The 18033-nt window shown below is 39.6% G+C and overlaps 1 protein-coding gene across 3 annotated transcripts in view; it reads right to left on the bottom strand.

Annotated features, from left to right (window-relative positions):
- LOC122422514 (sine oculis binding protein homolog) overlaps positions 1 to 18033 on the bottom strand; it is a 165231-nt gene that overhangs the window by 111851 nt on the left and 35347 nt on the right. For all 3 annotated transcript variants that reach the window (XM_043438946.1, XM_043438947.1, XM_043438948.1), the window contains exon 4: positions 8910 to 9061. In XM_043438946.1, coding sequence (XP_043294881.1) covers positions 8910 to 9061 — 152 coding nt within the window. The remainder of the gene's footprint in view (positions 1 to 8909; positions 9062 to 18033) is intronic.

Raw genomic sequence — 18033 nt, 5'->3', positions numbered from 1 at the left:
CAACTTTGACGGGAAAGCTGTTGCCTTTCTTACTCTCAAAATTCCCTTTGCCTCCAGGATCTTAAATGTATTGAAAGCGAAAGTGAGGTCGCTCAGTTGTGTCCGACTCGTTGTGACCCCGTGGACTGTAGCCTACCCAGGCTCCTCCATCCATGAGATTCTCCAGGCAAGAATACTGGAGTGGGTTGCCATTTCCTTCTCCAGGGGATCTTCCCCACCCAGGGATTGAACCCAGGTCTCCCACATTGCAGGCAGACGCTTTAACCTCTGAGCCACCAGGGAAGCCCCTTAAATGTATTACTTCTTTGATACAGAAATTCAATCAACAACAAAAATCAGATGTCACACACCCTATTCAACACCTTCCAATAGTTGCCATCATACTTAGAACAAAACCCAAACTATTACCTCTCCAGCCTACATGATCTGGGCACTAACCACCTTGATCATTCAACTGCAGACACTCTGGCCTTCTTGCTATTGCTCAAAAATGCCAAAACTGTTCCTGCCTGACCACTGCCTTTCACTCACTCCCCCTCCTCTCTGCAGCTCTCTGCTATAAACACTTCACATGACTACTCCATCACTTCCTTATGTCCCTACCCACATTTCACCTCTGCAGAGATAACTTTTGTGACCATCAGGTACAAAATAGTACCTCATCACTATCCATCCCCTCACCCTATATTTTCTTCATAGCATATATCACTACCTGAAATTGTGTTCAATACATACATATTTTTAACCTGTATATTATCTATCTCCCTTCAAGAATGGACTGTAAGTCCCTTTAAGGCAGGGATTTTTCTCTTGTTCAATGATGTAGCTACTAAGCCTAAAATAGTACCCAGAACATTATAGGAGCTCAATATACATTTCATTTTATTTTCTAGGACTGAATGGATGAATAAGTAACAAGGCTTTTTTTCTTAAGCTTGGCCAAAAACAAACAAAAGAGCAGCACAGAGGCACTTGCCTCTGGTTGGACAAATGCCCCTTGTTTTTACCTTTTGCCCAACTTTATCTCACCTACTCCTGGATCTCTGTATCTCTAAATCATTTGACACCAACAACTTAAATTGCTCCAACTTATAAAATAGGCAATCCTCCGGATGATCACAGGAAGTGTCAGGGCCTTCAAAGGCTCTTATAGCAAAGAATTGGATGTGCAGTCACAGAACCGCTTGCTACATTATAAATAATAAGCAACCTTTCTATCAAAACAGAATACAAGATAACATATGATTTATTGGATCCATATAGAAATCACCAATTTATCTTGTGATATTTGCCTATGAAGAAGACTAGCAGTCTCTAATCCTCAAAACTCCTATTACCCATTGAACCCCCCAAATATACTTATTGGGGTAGGAGCCTGCATTAAGAGAGAAGACTCTCTTAAACTCAATTTAAGTTTTTGTGACAAAAATTGGATGCAAAGTCTTTCATTTGTCATAAAATCTACTGTCTCTGTGGGAAAAAATAATCATTCCAAAGTTGTTTTCTAACAATCAAAAGTGATTAAATACTTTCAAATACCTTTCAACATATTTAAGAAGGAATTCTCCTACATGCATCCAAAATTCTCCCACAAATCAGTATGTTTCCAAAGCACATTTGGAAGTAAAAAATGCACATCTACTAACTATATTTTCTTCTATTAGAAGATACATTAAGCAGAAAATATATTAAATACATTAATATCTGAATTTATAATAGAAGAGGTTAACCCTTAACCATAGCAAACTAATGAGGAATATTTTACCACAGAAGGATTAATCAGGGCTCTTAACACTGTGCAATTTGACATTTTGAGGACTTAATCAAGAATGAATTTTATTTACCTATTTACTTTTCATCACAGGGATGCCTTTCAAAGCCACCATGTGTTAGAATAAATATAATTCTTGAGCTTAATCATTCTGCCTTAAGAAAAATTTATTTTAAATAATATCTCATAGCTTTTAAAAATAGTTCTCACAGAAGTAGCACTACTACACTTATGTCATCTCCAGGCCAAATTCAGCTCAAACATTCAGAAAATATCAGTACAGATGTGGTGAGCTCCAGAGCCTTGACCTGACTAACACTCTGTTAGCAAGGAGACCACAACACAAATTCTGGGAGGTTGTGATTACCAGACACTGGCTTCTACCTATGGCCATTGATTATCTCCATTTTGTTAAAGACTACAGGAGTTTCATTTAACTAGAGTGCTCAGTAAACTGCAGCAGAGTTCAAGCATCTTTTATGGATTCATTAAACCACTGATCTGCCTTCCAGAGCTTGTAGTAGGGCCCTGCTCTGGCCCACAGCCTGTGTTTACAGAGAATACAACAGACTGGCATTTGTAACCTCCAAGGGCAGCCTGTCAGGAGACATTAGACTTTACTGTGTGCATGGCCACCCTAAGAGTGGATAGCAACCTAGGGAATTTCCCATTCTCAGTCTGAGCTGCTGGGGCAGAAATTAAGTGGCCCTCTGCTGCAAGATTTTCTTTACTCCATCCTAATCTGTGAGAATAAGAACAAAGAGCAGAAAGCCCAAGGAACAAAGAATTGCACGTGGCTTGCCCAGTTCACACTTCTGCTTATGTGTACAAAAGCTATCCAGAGGTACTGAGATGGGAGAGAAATAAAAATAACCACGGGTGTGCCTATAGTTTGTATCTCCTGCATATGGCCCTCTTGGGCGTACTAGGTTTTATGACCAGACATTGCAAAAGTGTATGAGAGAAATTCTGGACTCAAACTACTATCTTAAAATATCTCAAAGCAAGCCACCTGGCCTGACTTATGCATGCACTTATTTAGACAGTTAACATTTTTAACGAAGCCTTTGAATTTACAGAGCATAACTACAATCCTAGGAAAATGCACAATCATCTCTCTTGGTTTCTCCAGACAGTGCACTAAGCACGCTTAGAAACTTCTCCCCCTCCTAGTCATTACTAGTAAGGTTGCATGACACCTCCCTTTTAAAATCAGCACAGAGTAACTCTGAGCTGCATGGAGCTGATGCCTGGAGAAGGACATGAAAACGAGCCATTAGATATTTCTTCAAAATTTCATTCTTCAGATAAACCTAAACACTGTTAGCAGCAAGGTGAGAAAGTTGACGATGCGAGTGACTGGATCAATAAGGAGAACGCAGGTCCCAAATAACCAAACCCCTTCCTGATCATTTGTTTCCCTGAACTGCCCACTAACCAACAGACACCGGACGAGGAACTCGGAGCACAAACATTCATCACTCTGCAGCCGCAGCCACCGGGGCACAATGCAGCTGATGCAATCTGACACTGTGGTTAATGTTAAAAGGGAGTGTGCCTTTGAGATGGATTGGATAATTACCGGCAGTTCAGATGAGAAAAACTTGATTTAAGTGTAAAGCATTAGCTATCACCAGAAGGATGGCCAGACACGGACTGTCTGAAAATTAACATTCAAGCATCTATGTCAGTAACCCTGTGTATCGCTCTCTGGGTGACAGGATTTGGATCTATGGAAAGTAGCCCCTCTTCCTTCTGCTCATTGAAAAGAAACGTTGAATAAAGTATTAGGGCTTGAAGCTATTTGAAGTTTTAATCATCTCTTCGTATTTAATCTAAAATATCTAATATTATTCAGAAGCTGGCATCTATTCTGGGTAATAGTTTAAAATTATTTCTGTTTCCCCACAATATCCCAACATGTAGCCCATTCAAAACTATGGGACATGGTTGCTATTCCTTTCTTTCAGCACATGGTTGCGATCCCTTTCTTTCGCTTGCCCCATTCTCTTTGTGTTCTGGGGGTCCCTTAGACCAGTGTTTCTCAAGTAGTGTTCAAGTGTTCTGATAAACTCAAGATTGCATGCCTCTCCCCCAAGCTTCTGATTGATGGCTTCCTAGGGCACTGGATCCTACCTGGCCTGCAGAAGCTCTGCCCTCAGACTCTTTCTGCCTCTCCTGAAGGGTCCAGGCATCACTTTAATCTGATTGGCTTCTTATTTCTCTGGCCAGAATTCTCGTGCTCCACCCCTACCCTGAATGTGTTTCAAAGGACTAACACAGTTCCGCTCCTCTGCTGGTGTTTTTCTCACAGGTTCTTATTTGCAGAATTTCATCAATATTCCATCCCATATTTCAAAATGCTAGAGAACAAGAAAACAGGTGGGTTTGTTATTCTTTCCCCCAAAGCTTCCTAAGGACACCTTTGTTTGCTGTAACTGAAAAGGAACTAACTCGGCCTCTGGTCTGTGGGTTACAGTCCTGGGAGGCAGTGGGCAGGCTTGCAGCACAGCTCAGTGACAATGCAGAAGCAAAGCAGACATTCTCCAGGCCAGAGTGCAGGCATACAGTCATACGTCTCAACCCCATAAAAACATCGGCACCAAAAAAAAATGGCACCCCATAAAAACACGGTGAATCTACAGGAAGAAATCTGGTGCTCCCTAAGAATTCTCGTCAGTCAAGAATATTTGCAAACAACTGGCAAAAGCAAGTCCGTGGCCTAAGCTTCAGGCAACTGGGACATTAATTACAGGTAATTTAATGTCCTTCCCTAAACCTTCATGAATGATAGCCATTTTGCAAATTAAATCTTGCAGGTGTTTAAATGAAAAAAAGTAGACAGGTTAATCACTAGATTAACAAGGCAATTGTTCACATTTCTTCTGCACTACTAGGTTCTATAGTGAGGTCTGAAACTGAGAATCTTCCCCAGGATATATTCAAGTTTAATAAACAGCCCAATAGTCTAAATAAAATGTAACTCCAAATACTATGATGATACATGCTGTGTATCCAGCGATATAGCTTTAAAGTAAAGGAAATGCTTATTATACAATATTCTCCCCATTGAATATTTGTTATTATTACCATGATTGTTATGAAGATCTTACTGATATCATCTGCAAATGTCGTTTCTGTCTATATAACCTTTTTATTTTTAGTTCATCTTTATCTCTTATCTACATTGATATTTTCCCACTATAGTCTGTGGAAGAATAGCAACGTTGTGATACTGAAGATGTATTTCCGTCTACTCTTATCTCAAGTTACAGAAAAATTAGAACAAAGAAGCAAAACTTTGGTGCTATTAGGAATTTGTGTCTATTACTAAAGTATCAGTGATACCACTATAAATTTGGTATCTGAACGAGGAAAGAAAACCTCCTTTACATTGCCTGTGTTAGCCGTTTGTCTCGAATTTTGATTTCTTGCTTGATTTGTAGACATCAGTTTAGACAACAGGATATTTCCCATGCAGAAGGAAAAAGATCAAACACAGGATATTTGGAAATGACTACTATTTGTGGTCTTGTTTGTTACTCTTGTTTTAAGTGGGATAATGGTTACAAGGCATCACTCCCTTAGGAAAGAATATTTTTAAGTGTCTGTTACTGTGCAAAGTAAAACTGGTATTAGTTGGACTAAACACTTCAGCATCTCTTACAAAACCACTAAGGAGTCTGCAACTTTCCAACTCCTAGGCAAAACACTAGCTAGAAATGTTCTCAAGTTCTTCTCTACTTGTGGCCTCAAGAAGGGGCTGGGAAAAGAATGAGCTATTAGTTCCCTGAAAAGTCTGCAGTGCATCAAGTAATGAGATTGACATCCCATTGTTCGGCTGATGCCCACAGACTACAAAAGTATTTGTCTTACCCATTGTTTCAAACACTTTGGAGTCAGCAGTCGAGCCTGTTGGGGATAAGGATTCTATGAAATATGATTATGAATCAACACCATACACTTCCTAGAGCCAGCATCCTGAAACGTGTAAGCTGGTAGTTGGGCTCCTTAAATGAATACAGCTGTGACTCACAGTTCTAGCAGAAGCATTCCGAAGAAAGCCTACATACGTACAGCAATCCAAATTACTCTTCAAATTGAATTTTAAGTTGGTTTAAAATTATAACCTACATGCCACAAAGGGTTAATTTGGCTTCCCTCCATCCCCCCCTTACTTCACAGCATCAGGGTTTGGAAGAGAGGGATGTGACATTCTTAACCTATTCCATCAAACAAACACAGAGACCCCAGGAGAAAGAAGGTTTGAGAAGCAAATGAAATTTAAAGAGCCAATTTTCAGCGGGTCTTCATTCTGAGAGTTGGGCTATTTTTGTCCTTGTTTTTTAGCAGAAAATCAGTTCCTGCCTTTATAACCAAGCATTTGTGAAGAGGATGGCAGGGGAAGCATAGGCACAGCTGTCCAATTTACATTCACAAATGCAGGTGTTGCTCAGACACAAAACAGAGGTCAGCTGAATACTGCTCCTAATTAGTTACCTTTTCTACCAGGATTTTTCTTTGTAAAGTTATGCATGCAATTTGGGTTCAACTTAGAGACCATTTTTAGATCCCAGCATGCTATCTACCAAGAAGCGGACTGTCATTATAAAGCATAATTTACAACATAGTTAATTTTACATGTTTTTTTAGATTCTACAGTATACCTAAGGCAAAATTCTGTTCTGCATACACTTTATTCACTCTGTTTTCCATCCACTTCTCAATATTTAAAAGTATAGAATTTAGCCAGAAAATCTTTTATGTAGGAATGCGAGGAATTCTGCCCTCTAAGATTAAGCAGTCCACAATTTTAATAATGAGGACTAAAGACTTTGTTAAATGATACAAGAACAGAAGTAGCTATTTGCTATTGTCTTCAGTGAGGAACACCCTGGGGCTTAGTACAGCAGTTCTTAGAAACGGCAGGATGGAGACTGGTATCTAATACAATCCATTAGGAAACCCAAGCCCTAAATGAAATGACCACAAAATCCTATCAGTTAACAGAAATGCAGCAGCTGTACATGTTTATTGTAATACAATAGGATATTGTTGCACAGATAACACTCTTGAAATTTAAAAAAAAAAGAATCCAGCAAGCGATGTGACCAGTTTATTTCTCTATCTGAAAAATGAGACCGTCTAGTGAGGCAGAGGTTTGGAATACATAAATAAGCATGAAGATTGCAGAGAAGACAGGTATTGTATGTACACTAATGGGCTGCTGGGGTCAGCCCTCAAAGTCACTGGCTAAACTTCAAGTCACTGCCGCTCCCAGGTTTCATAGGATATTCAAAGAACTACCCCAGTAACTACTTGCAGGAAGTGAAAAGTAATGGTCTTTCTCCCTTTGTTGATTTTACCTACTAAGTATTCCAAATACTCTTATCTTGGCTCCCAGTTATCCATTTTTCAAAAACTGTATGCTATGGAAGTTTAAATTCAGTTTGACCTTAAACTTTATAAATATGTATATGTTGTATATATGATATGTATTATACATATATATTTTATGGACTGTTTTTTTTTCTCAAATTGAATTAGACGACTTTTATCAAAGGCTTAAAAAGTTGGAACACTGTGCAAAGTGCAACATGTATTACTAGGGTTGTGACAAATTTATCTTGCTTGATTTTATTCACTACATGCAGTCCATCAAGATTCAGACCCATGACCCTTTGGAATCATAGAAAGACAAAATCCCTGTTCTATAGCCATCTTCTGGGATGGAATGCAAAGTATTTTGTTGTGGTAAGTACGGCTTTGAAGATGAAAGCTCTGGGCCCACTCTTGTGATTGTTACCCCAGTGCTCAGCATTCAAAACGGGAGCCCCAGGGTCTCAGAGATCATTTTAATCCCCAAATATTAAAACAAAACGTGTCTCCAATGCGTTGCTCCAACCACCCTCCTCTAAAGCCTCACCAGCCCCTCCTGTGAGGCCCCTCCCAAGGAAAGTGAACTGTTGACTGTCCCAAAAGAATTCCAATTTCCTTACTTGTCTCCCTGTTCCAGTGAAGATTATGAGACTAATTCTTAGAGACTGCTACTAAAATTCCACCTCGCTGAATTCTGCAGCCTAATTCTTTTGGCATTATGTTTTTTGGCCGAATGATGTGACCCAAATTTGAAGGAGATAATTTGCTGCAACAGTGCTTCTTGCAATGCAGTGAGCCCCAAATTAGCATTTCAGGATTGCAAATATCAGACTTAAAAAAACAGTAACTGCTTCAAAGAAGGACAGATTTTGATACTGTATAATGGAAATGCTGAGCAAAATGTGGATGATTTTATGAATTAAGGAAGATTTGAAGATCAGTGGAAAATCATCAAGAACTAGCAATTGACTTCAATTATTAGTGGCAAAATGCAGTAGCGGTTCTTAAAAGATTAGGAAATTAACTGAGTGTGTATGTTGATTGTAAAAACATCATGAATTCCATTTCCCATCAATGGTGGCTAATGCTATTCTAAAAGGACACTTTCAGATCTGAGATGCCTTAAGACAAAACAAAAAAAGAAACCATAACCATGGCTGTTCCTGTGTTCACCCACCATGCTTCTCACAAACACTTCGCTGTATGAGCAGGGTTGGTTCATATATTCATTATTTCATCTTCTCTCAATATCAATCAATTTTAATGTAAGGTGTCAAGAAAAACTTGACTTTTTCCTGATTAGAATTTGTGGGTCGGATTTTGGAAAGAGCCAGAGCAACATTCGCCTTGCAAACAAGTATAAAGCTGAGCGGACTAAAAGCTTTCTGGCCATGCTTCTGTGGCTAGTTTCTCAGCCTTGATAGGGAATTTCTACCACTTCTCTTTCATAGACCCTCGTCTAGTACTCTACGGCCAGAGAGACACTGTCACTAAGGATACCGGCTGCGACCACCGTGTCTTCATCAGATTCATTCACCCTCTCAGAATTCAAACACCAAGACAAGAGAAATTGAAGGACAGGTTACACATTAGAAGGGGGCTCCTTAATCCAGAAGGTTAAGTATGACAGAGAAAGAGAACAGAGAAAACAGAAAGAATCAAAGTTCGGGGTGCGCAGTGATCTCGGCTAGAAGCTAAGAGGCGCATGCGCACGGGGCGGTGAGGCCTGCATGGCCGCCTCTCTCTACGGTGCTCTTACCTTATTTCTCTTGAAGTAGGCTCGTCGGCAGGCGGCAAAGCACTTCTCGCTGCAGAAGCTTTTCACCTCACTTCCCATACTCAGGGAATAGCGCTTGATTCCCACTTTCTGGCACCAGGCACACATTATTTGTACATTTGACACATCATCTTCTATAATAAAAGTATAAGAAAAATGTTCATATCAGAAGCAAACATCCCTTCAAACTTAGACACACCCTGAACCTCACAGAATTACTTGAGATCTGATCTTAATTTCAGTACCTCACCACTTTCTGACCTAGGAAATAGCCGGTTGGAAAGAGTTGGTGCTTTTTTCTCTTTTTTTTTTTTTTAGTTGGCTCCTATGTTTCCAAAAGACATCATTTACTTAAAAACCAAAGCATGACTGCAGAGCCATGAGGCGTCCCAAGGCTTCTTATCCTGGTACAAATGCTTATTCTGCCTGGTTAAACCAGGCTCGGTACTAATGAAGCTTGTGACGTGACTCCTTTCTTCAAAGGTACTGCTGACAGCCTACCAGATCCATATTGAGTGGGTTGCCCAGTGCTAACCTACAAAAGTGATGTCCCCATGTGAATTGGGACAGTCAGGAGCCGGGCTCAATCTTTCTGTGTTCCCAAATACTGTTACATGAAAGGGGGTGTTGTTGACTCTTGCAATATAACGATTTCCGGGTGATAGGATCAGTCAGAGAAAGAAAAGGTGTGAGTGGCCAGGTTCTCCAGAAGGAAGGCAGTATCCCAGCTCACTCAGCAGTCTGCTATGATATAGCCTTCCCTCATGGCTATCCTTGGGGAGGCGCAGGACTGATTCAAATTCCCCTCCAGGTGATGTGGTTCATGGTCCTTGGATGGAGCAATGGTAATGGGGGAGTCAGCCATGAGGCCTGAGGTCACTCAGCTGCCCAGATCATTCTCAGCCAGACTGGTGGTCCTAGGAGCTTCTGTAGCACCTGCTACCCGTGTCGTGGGAACACTTAGAATAATGTTAGGTGGTAGACAGATATTTTCAATATTTAAACTACTGTATTTCTTGTCCTTTGTAAGAGAAAAACAAAACAAAACAAATTTAACTAGCATAACAAGCCCAGAATATCACAAATATTATTGCTTGAGACAAACAAAGGCTTTTAAAGTGAGTCAGTTAATAAAATATATTGAATAAATCATAGTGCAGGTGGTAAGATGCTGTAACAAAATGTGATGGTGATATTCAAAAGACTGGAGTCAGGGAAACACTGGGGTATTTACACGGAAAATAGGAGATGATTTCTTAGTGGAAATATAAGAAATATTTCCTTGCTACCTCCTAGGGGGCTCTCACTATATCTTATGTTTGCATGGTCGTCCCAATTGACCGTGTGTGTGTGTGTCTCTGTGTGTGTGTGTGTGTGTGTGTGTATGACTGATTGCCACTATTAGCCATACGTCTTCCTCCTTTGTGGATTTTTTTTTGACTAACCCAAACTCATGCTCCAGACATGGGTGGCAATCATAGAATCCCCAACAAGCTCTGGTATAGTGTTGTCTGATTTCCAAATAAAATCCCCCAAAGACTAATTGCTAAGCAAGGCCTGGTCCATGAGTTGTTGACATATTCATGGTTCATAGAGCCTGTCATGCAATCATTCCATTTCCAGGGGAAAAGATTTGGTTTGAGGCAGTACGGTCATCAGCCTGCAAAATTAGAAGCAAACTAATTTGTAGTGCAGTGATATGGCTTTTTTTCCCCCCAAGTGTCATCACTCAGAACTCTGTATAGCATTTTGTTTACCTTAATGGAATAAGTATTGTCATTTTAATGATCATTTTTATTTCACAAATTACATGTTGTAATTGATTGTTAATTATCAAATAAGACGCTATAAAAAAAGAACCTTTGATGTTAATCAAGCATTTTTGATAAAATAACTTCCTTTAAATGGAGTCATAACATGAATTCAAATGTCATGCAATGACTAATAATGTATTCTATTCAAATAAAGATTTATTTACATTTTGTATGCTTACTAATATGGCACCTGTCTACAGACGTTTTACATGGTATGAAAAATTAACAAGACTCTATAATTTACCTTAGAGTATGGTGGAGTTTTAAAAATTAGATTAGAAAGAGTATATGTAGAAAATAATCATCTATCATTACTAAACTAACTAGCACTAATAGTTTCTATTTTTCCAGTTAGCTATTTTAAAATCTTAAATTCCTGAAAAAAAGATGATACAGCAGAATTCTCACAAATGATCCGCTGGCAATAAGCTTGATTCTGGTGAAATCTGTAAGGAAAAAAAGATTTTACGGGGGAAATTATTTGGCCTCAAAGTTCAACAAGGAGACCCCACTTCCCCAGGATCCACTTTAGAACATGCATTAGGTTTCCCCTTGTGGTTTCTTCCTTTAAATAGTCTGATTTGGAGGGATGTGGGGGTAGTAATTGTTTTAGTCCTAGATCTTTAACTATCATAGACTAAAAGCAAGAACACATAGGGTAAAGAGCAAAGCTATAAGAAGGCTGGGCAGCTGGTCTACGTCCCGGCCTGACCTGAAGGAATGATGCCCAGGGCAAAAAGGCCACTCACAGGTCTGTCTCATACTTTACTCCATCATCACCACACAGTCCTACTTGTCTTTTTTAAAAGAGAGGCAAGGAGAGTTTCTTACAATAGAGCTAACAAATAAAAAGTATAATTTTAAAGCAGATTATTTTTATAAATAATTTGTACTACAAAGTAACGATACGAGAAAATGAGACAAAAGAAATTGTGCACTTTTGTATCTGGCAGTTGGAAAACTCTTAGAATGGTACTTAGCATCTGTCTTGTTAAATAATTCAGTATTCTCTTCCGTTTTTCATAAAATTGTGTTTCATAAAGGCAAACCCTTTGGAAAACTGCCATCAGATATCTCCTGTCCTGTCACCAAACTGTTATCAACAGCTAATGCTCCAAAGAAGAGTCAGATAAAGGGATTATTCCAAAAGTTCAAGAAAACATTTTCAGATATCTCAGATGTTCTAGTCTTTAAAAAAGTCATTTTTATTAATATATTTAAGAAATAAGAAAGAACTTTGGTTATTAAAATTGTCAGCTAAAACTTAGCTGAAAATTCTGCCACCAGACATGAGATGGTACCCCATCTTAAACAGCATGTCTGTACCCCTAGAAAATTAGCTTTTCTTAAGTGCTTAAAGCTAAAATGCATGCGTGCATGCTAAGTCGCTTCAGTCATGTTTGCCTCTTTGTGACCCTGTGGATTGTAGCCCACCAGACACCTCGGACCATGGGATTCTCCAGGCAAGAATACTGGAGTGGGTTGCCATGCCCTCCTCTAGGAGATCTTCCCGACCCAGGGATTGAACCCAGGTCTCCTGAGTCTCCTGCACTGGCAGGTGGGTTCATTACCACTAGCATCACCTGGGAAACACTAAAGCCAAAAGAATTGGTTCATTTTAACAACCACATCTTTTTTAAAAAATCTGAAACCCATGCTTTACACTGGCAAAACAGAAGGCCCCAGCCCTTTAGTCTTTTGAACCTTATCTGCTTTAAAATTTTTTAATTTTAAAAATATTTCTTCAAACTAGGAAAACCTGATCTCTTATATCTAGGCTAAAATCTGGGCCATTAGAGACAAGATTACCTCAAAGAAAATTGAGAAAAGATTTTTCCTTATAGACATTATTAGCCTGTGTATTTTTCATAATGAACAATGCAGCAACAAATGCAAAATGCTTACAGCTTTAAATCACATTTCCATAGTGAATAGTTTATATAACATGATAAATTTTTCATATGATAATATCATATAAATATGCATCAGTCAAAATAGGCATGTTTCAATTAATCATGAAAAGTTTGTACCACCTCTTTAGGATTTAATTAAGCAAAATGTTTAGGGCATATTCTTTCCAATCTAATGTTCAAAGAGCTATAGAACATTACTCTACTTTATATCCCAGAAGGAGAAATCTAGAGTAATTACTCTGAGATAAAATCAAAATTGTATTTATTTATCACAAGGCAGAGAAGTATGAAGTCAAGCATTTCTGGAATGCCTTGCTAAAGTTGAAAAATTGCTTATCTGGGGACTTAAAAATAAGGATGGCCTTGGTCAATGCCATTCTAGAGGCATTTTAATTGGCTATGAACATGCATACTAGCTTACCTGACCAGAGCGCAAGCAAATCAGGAGGGACCCCACTTGATGGACCCCAAGTGATTCACCACCCTTTTGTAACTTTCATGGGAATCTAAGACTGAGAAAATAAGTCTAAAAGTATCTGCTGGTGCTGTTTCTCTCTTCCAACAGTTCCTAGAATGCATATGTCCAGGTAATCATTTCAAGATTTGAATTATGTTTGAAACAAGCTGGAAGACAGCTTGAAGTGATTCCTGTGTGTTTTCCACATTATGAACTGAAAGCACAGGTAACATTCAAACTATTTGTTGGAGAAGTTACACTCAAGAACAGAATAAACACATGGCCTGGAAAGTGGGCAAGAAACTAAGATTAAAGTGTGCTTTCTTTGAAGCCCTTCTTGGAATAACTGAATTTCAAAAACCTTAAGGCAGTCTAATTTAAAAGTCTCTAGAGTCCTACAGAAGCTTCTGTACAATTCCTTGTGTTCTAGAAATAAACATAAGGGAGACCAAGAGAAAATCTGGACCACTGAACCAAAAGGAACATAATTATGGCTAGTAATTATTTCATATTTAATAGGTGCCAGGCACAGTGCAAAGTTCTTTAAATCCATCATTTAATCTTAATCACAGCTACCACCCCCAAGGCAGGTAGGTACCAACAGCATCCCCATTATGCAGATGTGGAAAGTGAGGTTTAGAAGCCAAGTAATTTGCTCCAAATCATACAGTCAGTACATACCAAAGCCAAGATGAAAACTGGGGCATCTGACTCCAGGGCCCAAGCTCTTGATTACTACACCTTAGAGACCACAGTCTTTCTAAATAGGTGAGATTATACACCATCCACACAGACATCCCTCCAAGAAAAAGACTAAAAGCTGTCACAGATTCTGCTACTTGCACAGCACACTGCTCCATAACACACTAATAGACAAAATGGAATCAGAAAGGTCAAAATGTCTTTGAGGAGACAGCTGAAGTGTTACTCAATCAATATTTGTTGGTCGATTTTTTTAAGAAACAAGTTAAAGGCCCACAGTGCAAGCCTATGCTTCTTTATGACTACGAGACCTGGATTCGCTGCAAACATTCTGTCTGCACCCTCAAGGGCCACTTGAACATTAAATGATGAGACAGAACCAATATACCTGGGTCTCAGGAAGCAGTCATTCTACTCACAGGCAAGCAATACTCTTCTCAGCTCTTTCTTTAGTAAGGGGGGAGATCAGGAGCAGGACATGGATAAGACTGACTTTCCATGTGGGTGAGGTAGGGAACCACTTATACATGTGTAACTTTTTAGATTCCAATAAGAATAACCTAGGTACAAAAATTATCCTCACCCACTCACAGAAATCCAATTCTACCATTATGGAGTAATTTCCTGGGCTAAATATTTCTTATATTCCATTAAAACATAAATTCCCTGAAAGCAATAAGGCTTAATACATATTTGTCTATAATGATTTATGCTTTAAAATGAGTGATTCTTTTGGAAGAACAAGTTTTCACAGAGAATGGAGAGAAGGGCTAAGAACAGAGCTCCATGAGAAAAAAGGAGGGCAGAGATGAGAGAAGCTAAGGGCACAAGAAGCCTCTGCTCACTACCTGGCTAATGTTTAGCCCTGGGCATATAGGTAGAGCTAGCTGAGGACCAACAAGTGAAGGCAGAGTGGCCAAAAGCCTACTGTATGATCATACTGCAGCATAATGTTGAATATTTTCAGAATGACTGTTAGATGTGAATTTAAAGCACAGCAGAAGCTGAAGGAGGTGGGGAGAATGGCATATAGCTAGGGATCTCCAGAAAAGAAAAGCAACAGGCAGATCCACTTATTACAGCTCAAGGGGGTGACTGTCTTTAAGCAAATGAGGTAACAGATACCTACTCCTTTGCAAACTTAAGTAGCTATTATTTGAAAGACAGTATGATAAAGTGTGGAGAGAGGGAGACAGAGATCACAGGTGAAAGTACTAACACTGCCCCTTCCAGTTGTGTGACGTGGGCAAGTCACTCAAGGAATAGTAATGCCCACCTTAACTCTAGCTGTTGCTGCTGCTGCTGCTAAGTTGCTTCAGTTGTGTCCAACCCTGTGTGACCCGATAGATGGCAGCCCACCAGGCTCCCCCGTCCCTGGGATTCTCCAGGCAAGAACACTGGAGTGGGTTGCCATTTCCTTCTCCAATGCATGAAAGTGAAAAGCGAACGCAAAGTCGCTCAGTCATGTCCAACTCTTGGCGACCCCATGGACTGTATCCTACCAGGCTCCTCTGTCCATGGGATTTTCCAGGCAAGAGTACTGGAGTGGGGTGCCATTGCCTTCTCCTTAAAATTACTGGCAATTAGACCCATAAGCTGGAGAATCCCACGGGCAGAGGAGCCTGGCAGGCTACAGTCCATGCAGTTGCAGAGAGTCAGACACGACTGAGCGACTAAGCACAGCATGGCATGAGGCATTAGAAAAGGGGAGGTGATGGCTGTATGCAGTCTGGGAGGCCCAATGAGTAGGTACCAGCCCCTTCAATCACATCCCTCCCACCCAGTGGATATCTATATATAGACCCAATATCTCGGAATGCAAAGAACAACCCAGTAATAGGTTAAATTTCATTAACTCAGACTATTTAAGAATAAAGCTATTAGATTTAATAAAAGCTTCACTTACACTTATTCTTTTTAAAAAGTACTTAAATTAATAGTTGACAAGGTGTTGCCAAATATATCACTGTACTGCCAGATATTCTGTAATTAACAGATGGGAATTATTTGTAATTATTACATCAACTATCTATACATGGGTGGATCTTTCTACGCACTTGAGAAGTTTGCTCTTTTAAAAAGTATATAGTTACAACTGAAAATGTCTGCCACCTTGGTAACTGAACTATCAAAAATTGCCAAAGAATAGAGTCTGAATTAATAAAATTTTATTGCACTTAATTCTCATTAAAAAGAGAGATGCAATTATATGATAGTGGTTCCATACAATTATGATTTTTTATAGTACCTAAAATAATCCCCATTTTTCTTTTGGAAGTAGAATTATCTGAAGTGTCTTCAAGATTTAAAATAGTCCACATCCGTCCAAATAGAGCAGTTGTTGTCTAGTCACTAAGTAGTGTCCGACTCTTTTGCAACCCTATGATCTTGTAGACTGCCAGGCTCCTCTGTCCATGGGATTCCCAGGCAGGAATACTGGGAATTGAACCCGTGTCTCCTGCATTGGCAGACAGTTTCTTTACCACTGAGTCACCTGGGAAGCCCAAATAGAGTAGTACTTAACTCCAAAATAAAATCTAAATGGTTATACATAAACTAAAATTTGGTTCCAGTATATAAAAAGAAGGGCTTTTCTGGTGTGGGAGGGCTTTTCTGGACTGGTGTGGTACAGTCGGTAGGGTCGCAAAGAGTTGGACACAACTGAAGCAACTTAGCACGCACACATATAAAAGGAATGAGCATATTATACAAATTATATAATATGTATACAAAGCACTATATACATATTACACAGAATGACAGGAAAATGATGGAATCATGGAAGCATAGATGATAACATACATAAAGAGCCAGCCAGTGGGAATTTGCCGAATGACTCAGGGAATTCAGACTGGGGCTCTGTAATAACCTAGAGGGTTAGGAACAGGTGGGAGGTAGGAGGGAGATTCAAGAGGGAGGGGACACATGTACACCTATGGTTAATTCACGTTGATATATGACAGAAATCAAACCAATATTGTAAAGCATTCAAGTGATTAAAAATAAATAAATATTAAAAAGAATTACACGAAAAGTTTTTAAGCTTACTAAAATACGTACAAAGTACAAAAAGTTAAAACTAATAAAATTAATTTTAAATTTTCTAATGGAACTTTTCTAGCTAATTTAAAATTATTTATATATATATATGGGGATATATATATATGACACATACACACACACATATTTGTCAAAGATATGGCTCCAGAATGAATTAAACACTTACATCCAGGTGCAGGTCCCTGCACTAGGTTACTGGTCAAGAATGCTGAGTTGAACAGGATATGACCCTGCAGAAACCAAGAAGACTGTGCCTCACAGTCTAAAACAGGAGAATGTGGGAAGAGAGGGTTCTGAAGCCTGTTAAAGCCCAGAGAACACAGCTTGTGAGTTGGGTCTTGAAGGGGGAGAAAGTTCAAGAGAAGGAGGCACAGGACAGAGGACCAGCAGGAGCCAGGGAACGGCAGACATGCCCAAGGACTGGGGGAAGCCCTGCGGTCCCCCAGTTACCCCAACTATATGAAGAGAAAAGTCAGAGATGAGACTGGGACTGCTGGGGCCTGCATGAAGGGTCCCTTAAATATCATCTTGCTCTGGGGTGGAAGGGGTTCCTCCTCATTCCACAGGTAACAAAGAGCTCCCAAATGTTTCTTAAAGGAGGTGACAGGATCAGAGATATGCTGAGAAATGACTCAGCCGGGAGGATCAGAATTCAGAAAGGCTGGACTCTCGTTCCACATCTTAGAAACAGGCAACAGGAGAGCAGACACCACGACTCGTTCACCTTTGTGTGTTCAGTAACTAGTACATATCAATACTTAGAGCATGTTGAATGAATGCATAAAAGCATGGATGGACAGATGGATGGGTGGATGGATGGATGTAGAGGAAAGGAGATGAAGTTCTGAACCTATATAGTAACACTAGAAAGGAAAAGGAAAGGATAGATTTAAGGCTGAGACTTTAACAATCACGAAAATGTAGGAACGTAACTCACATTCAGAGAATTTATCTCCCTGTGTCTCTAATCAGAGCATGTCAGAGGAAAGTCCAAAGAGTTCTTTGTGAAAACTGACTCTGTAGTCAAACTCAAAGTGAATTTGCTTTACTTCCAGTGTCCCTTCCTTACTCATTTCCCCAACACTTGAAGAAAGAAAGTATAACAGGAGAGAGATCCCATAAAGTCCCAAAGTAGTCATTCCCTCTTGTATACCACGCTG

Source organism: Cervus canadensis, chromosome 20, assembly GCF_019320065.1.
Source record: "Cervus canadensis isolate Bull #8, Minnesota chromosome 20, ASM1932006v1, whole genome shotgun sequence".
In the NCBI taxonomy this organism is placed as follows: domain Eukaryota; kingdom Metazoa; phylum Chordata; class Mammalia; order Artiodactyla; family Cervidae; genus Cervus; species Cervus canadensis.
The sequence above is the reverse complement of the archived record's forward strand: the minus strand, read 5'-3'. Positions and strand labels throughout refer to the sequence as shown.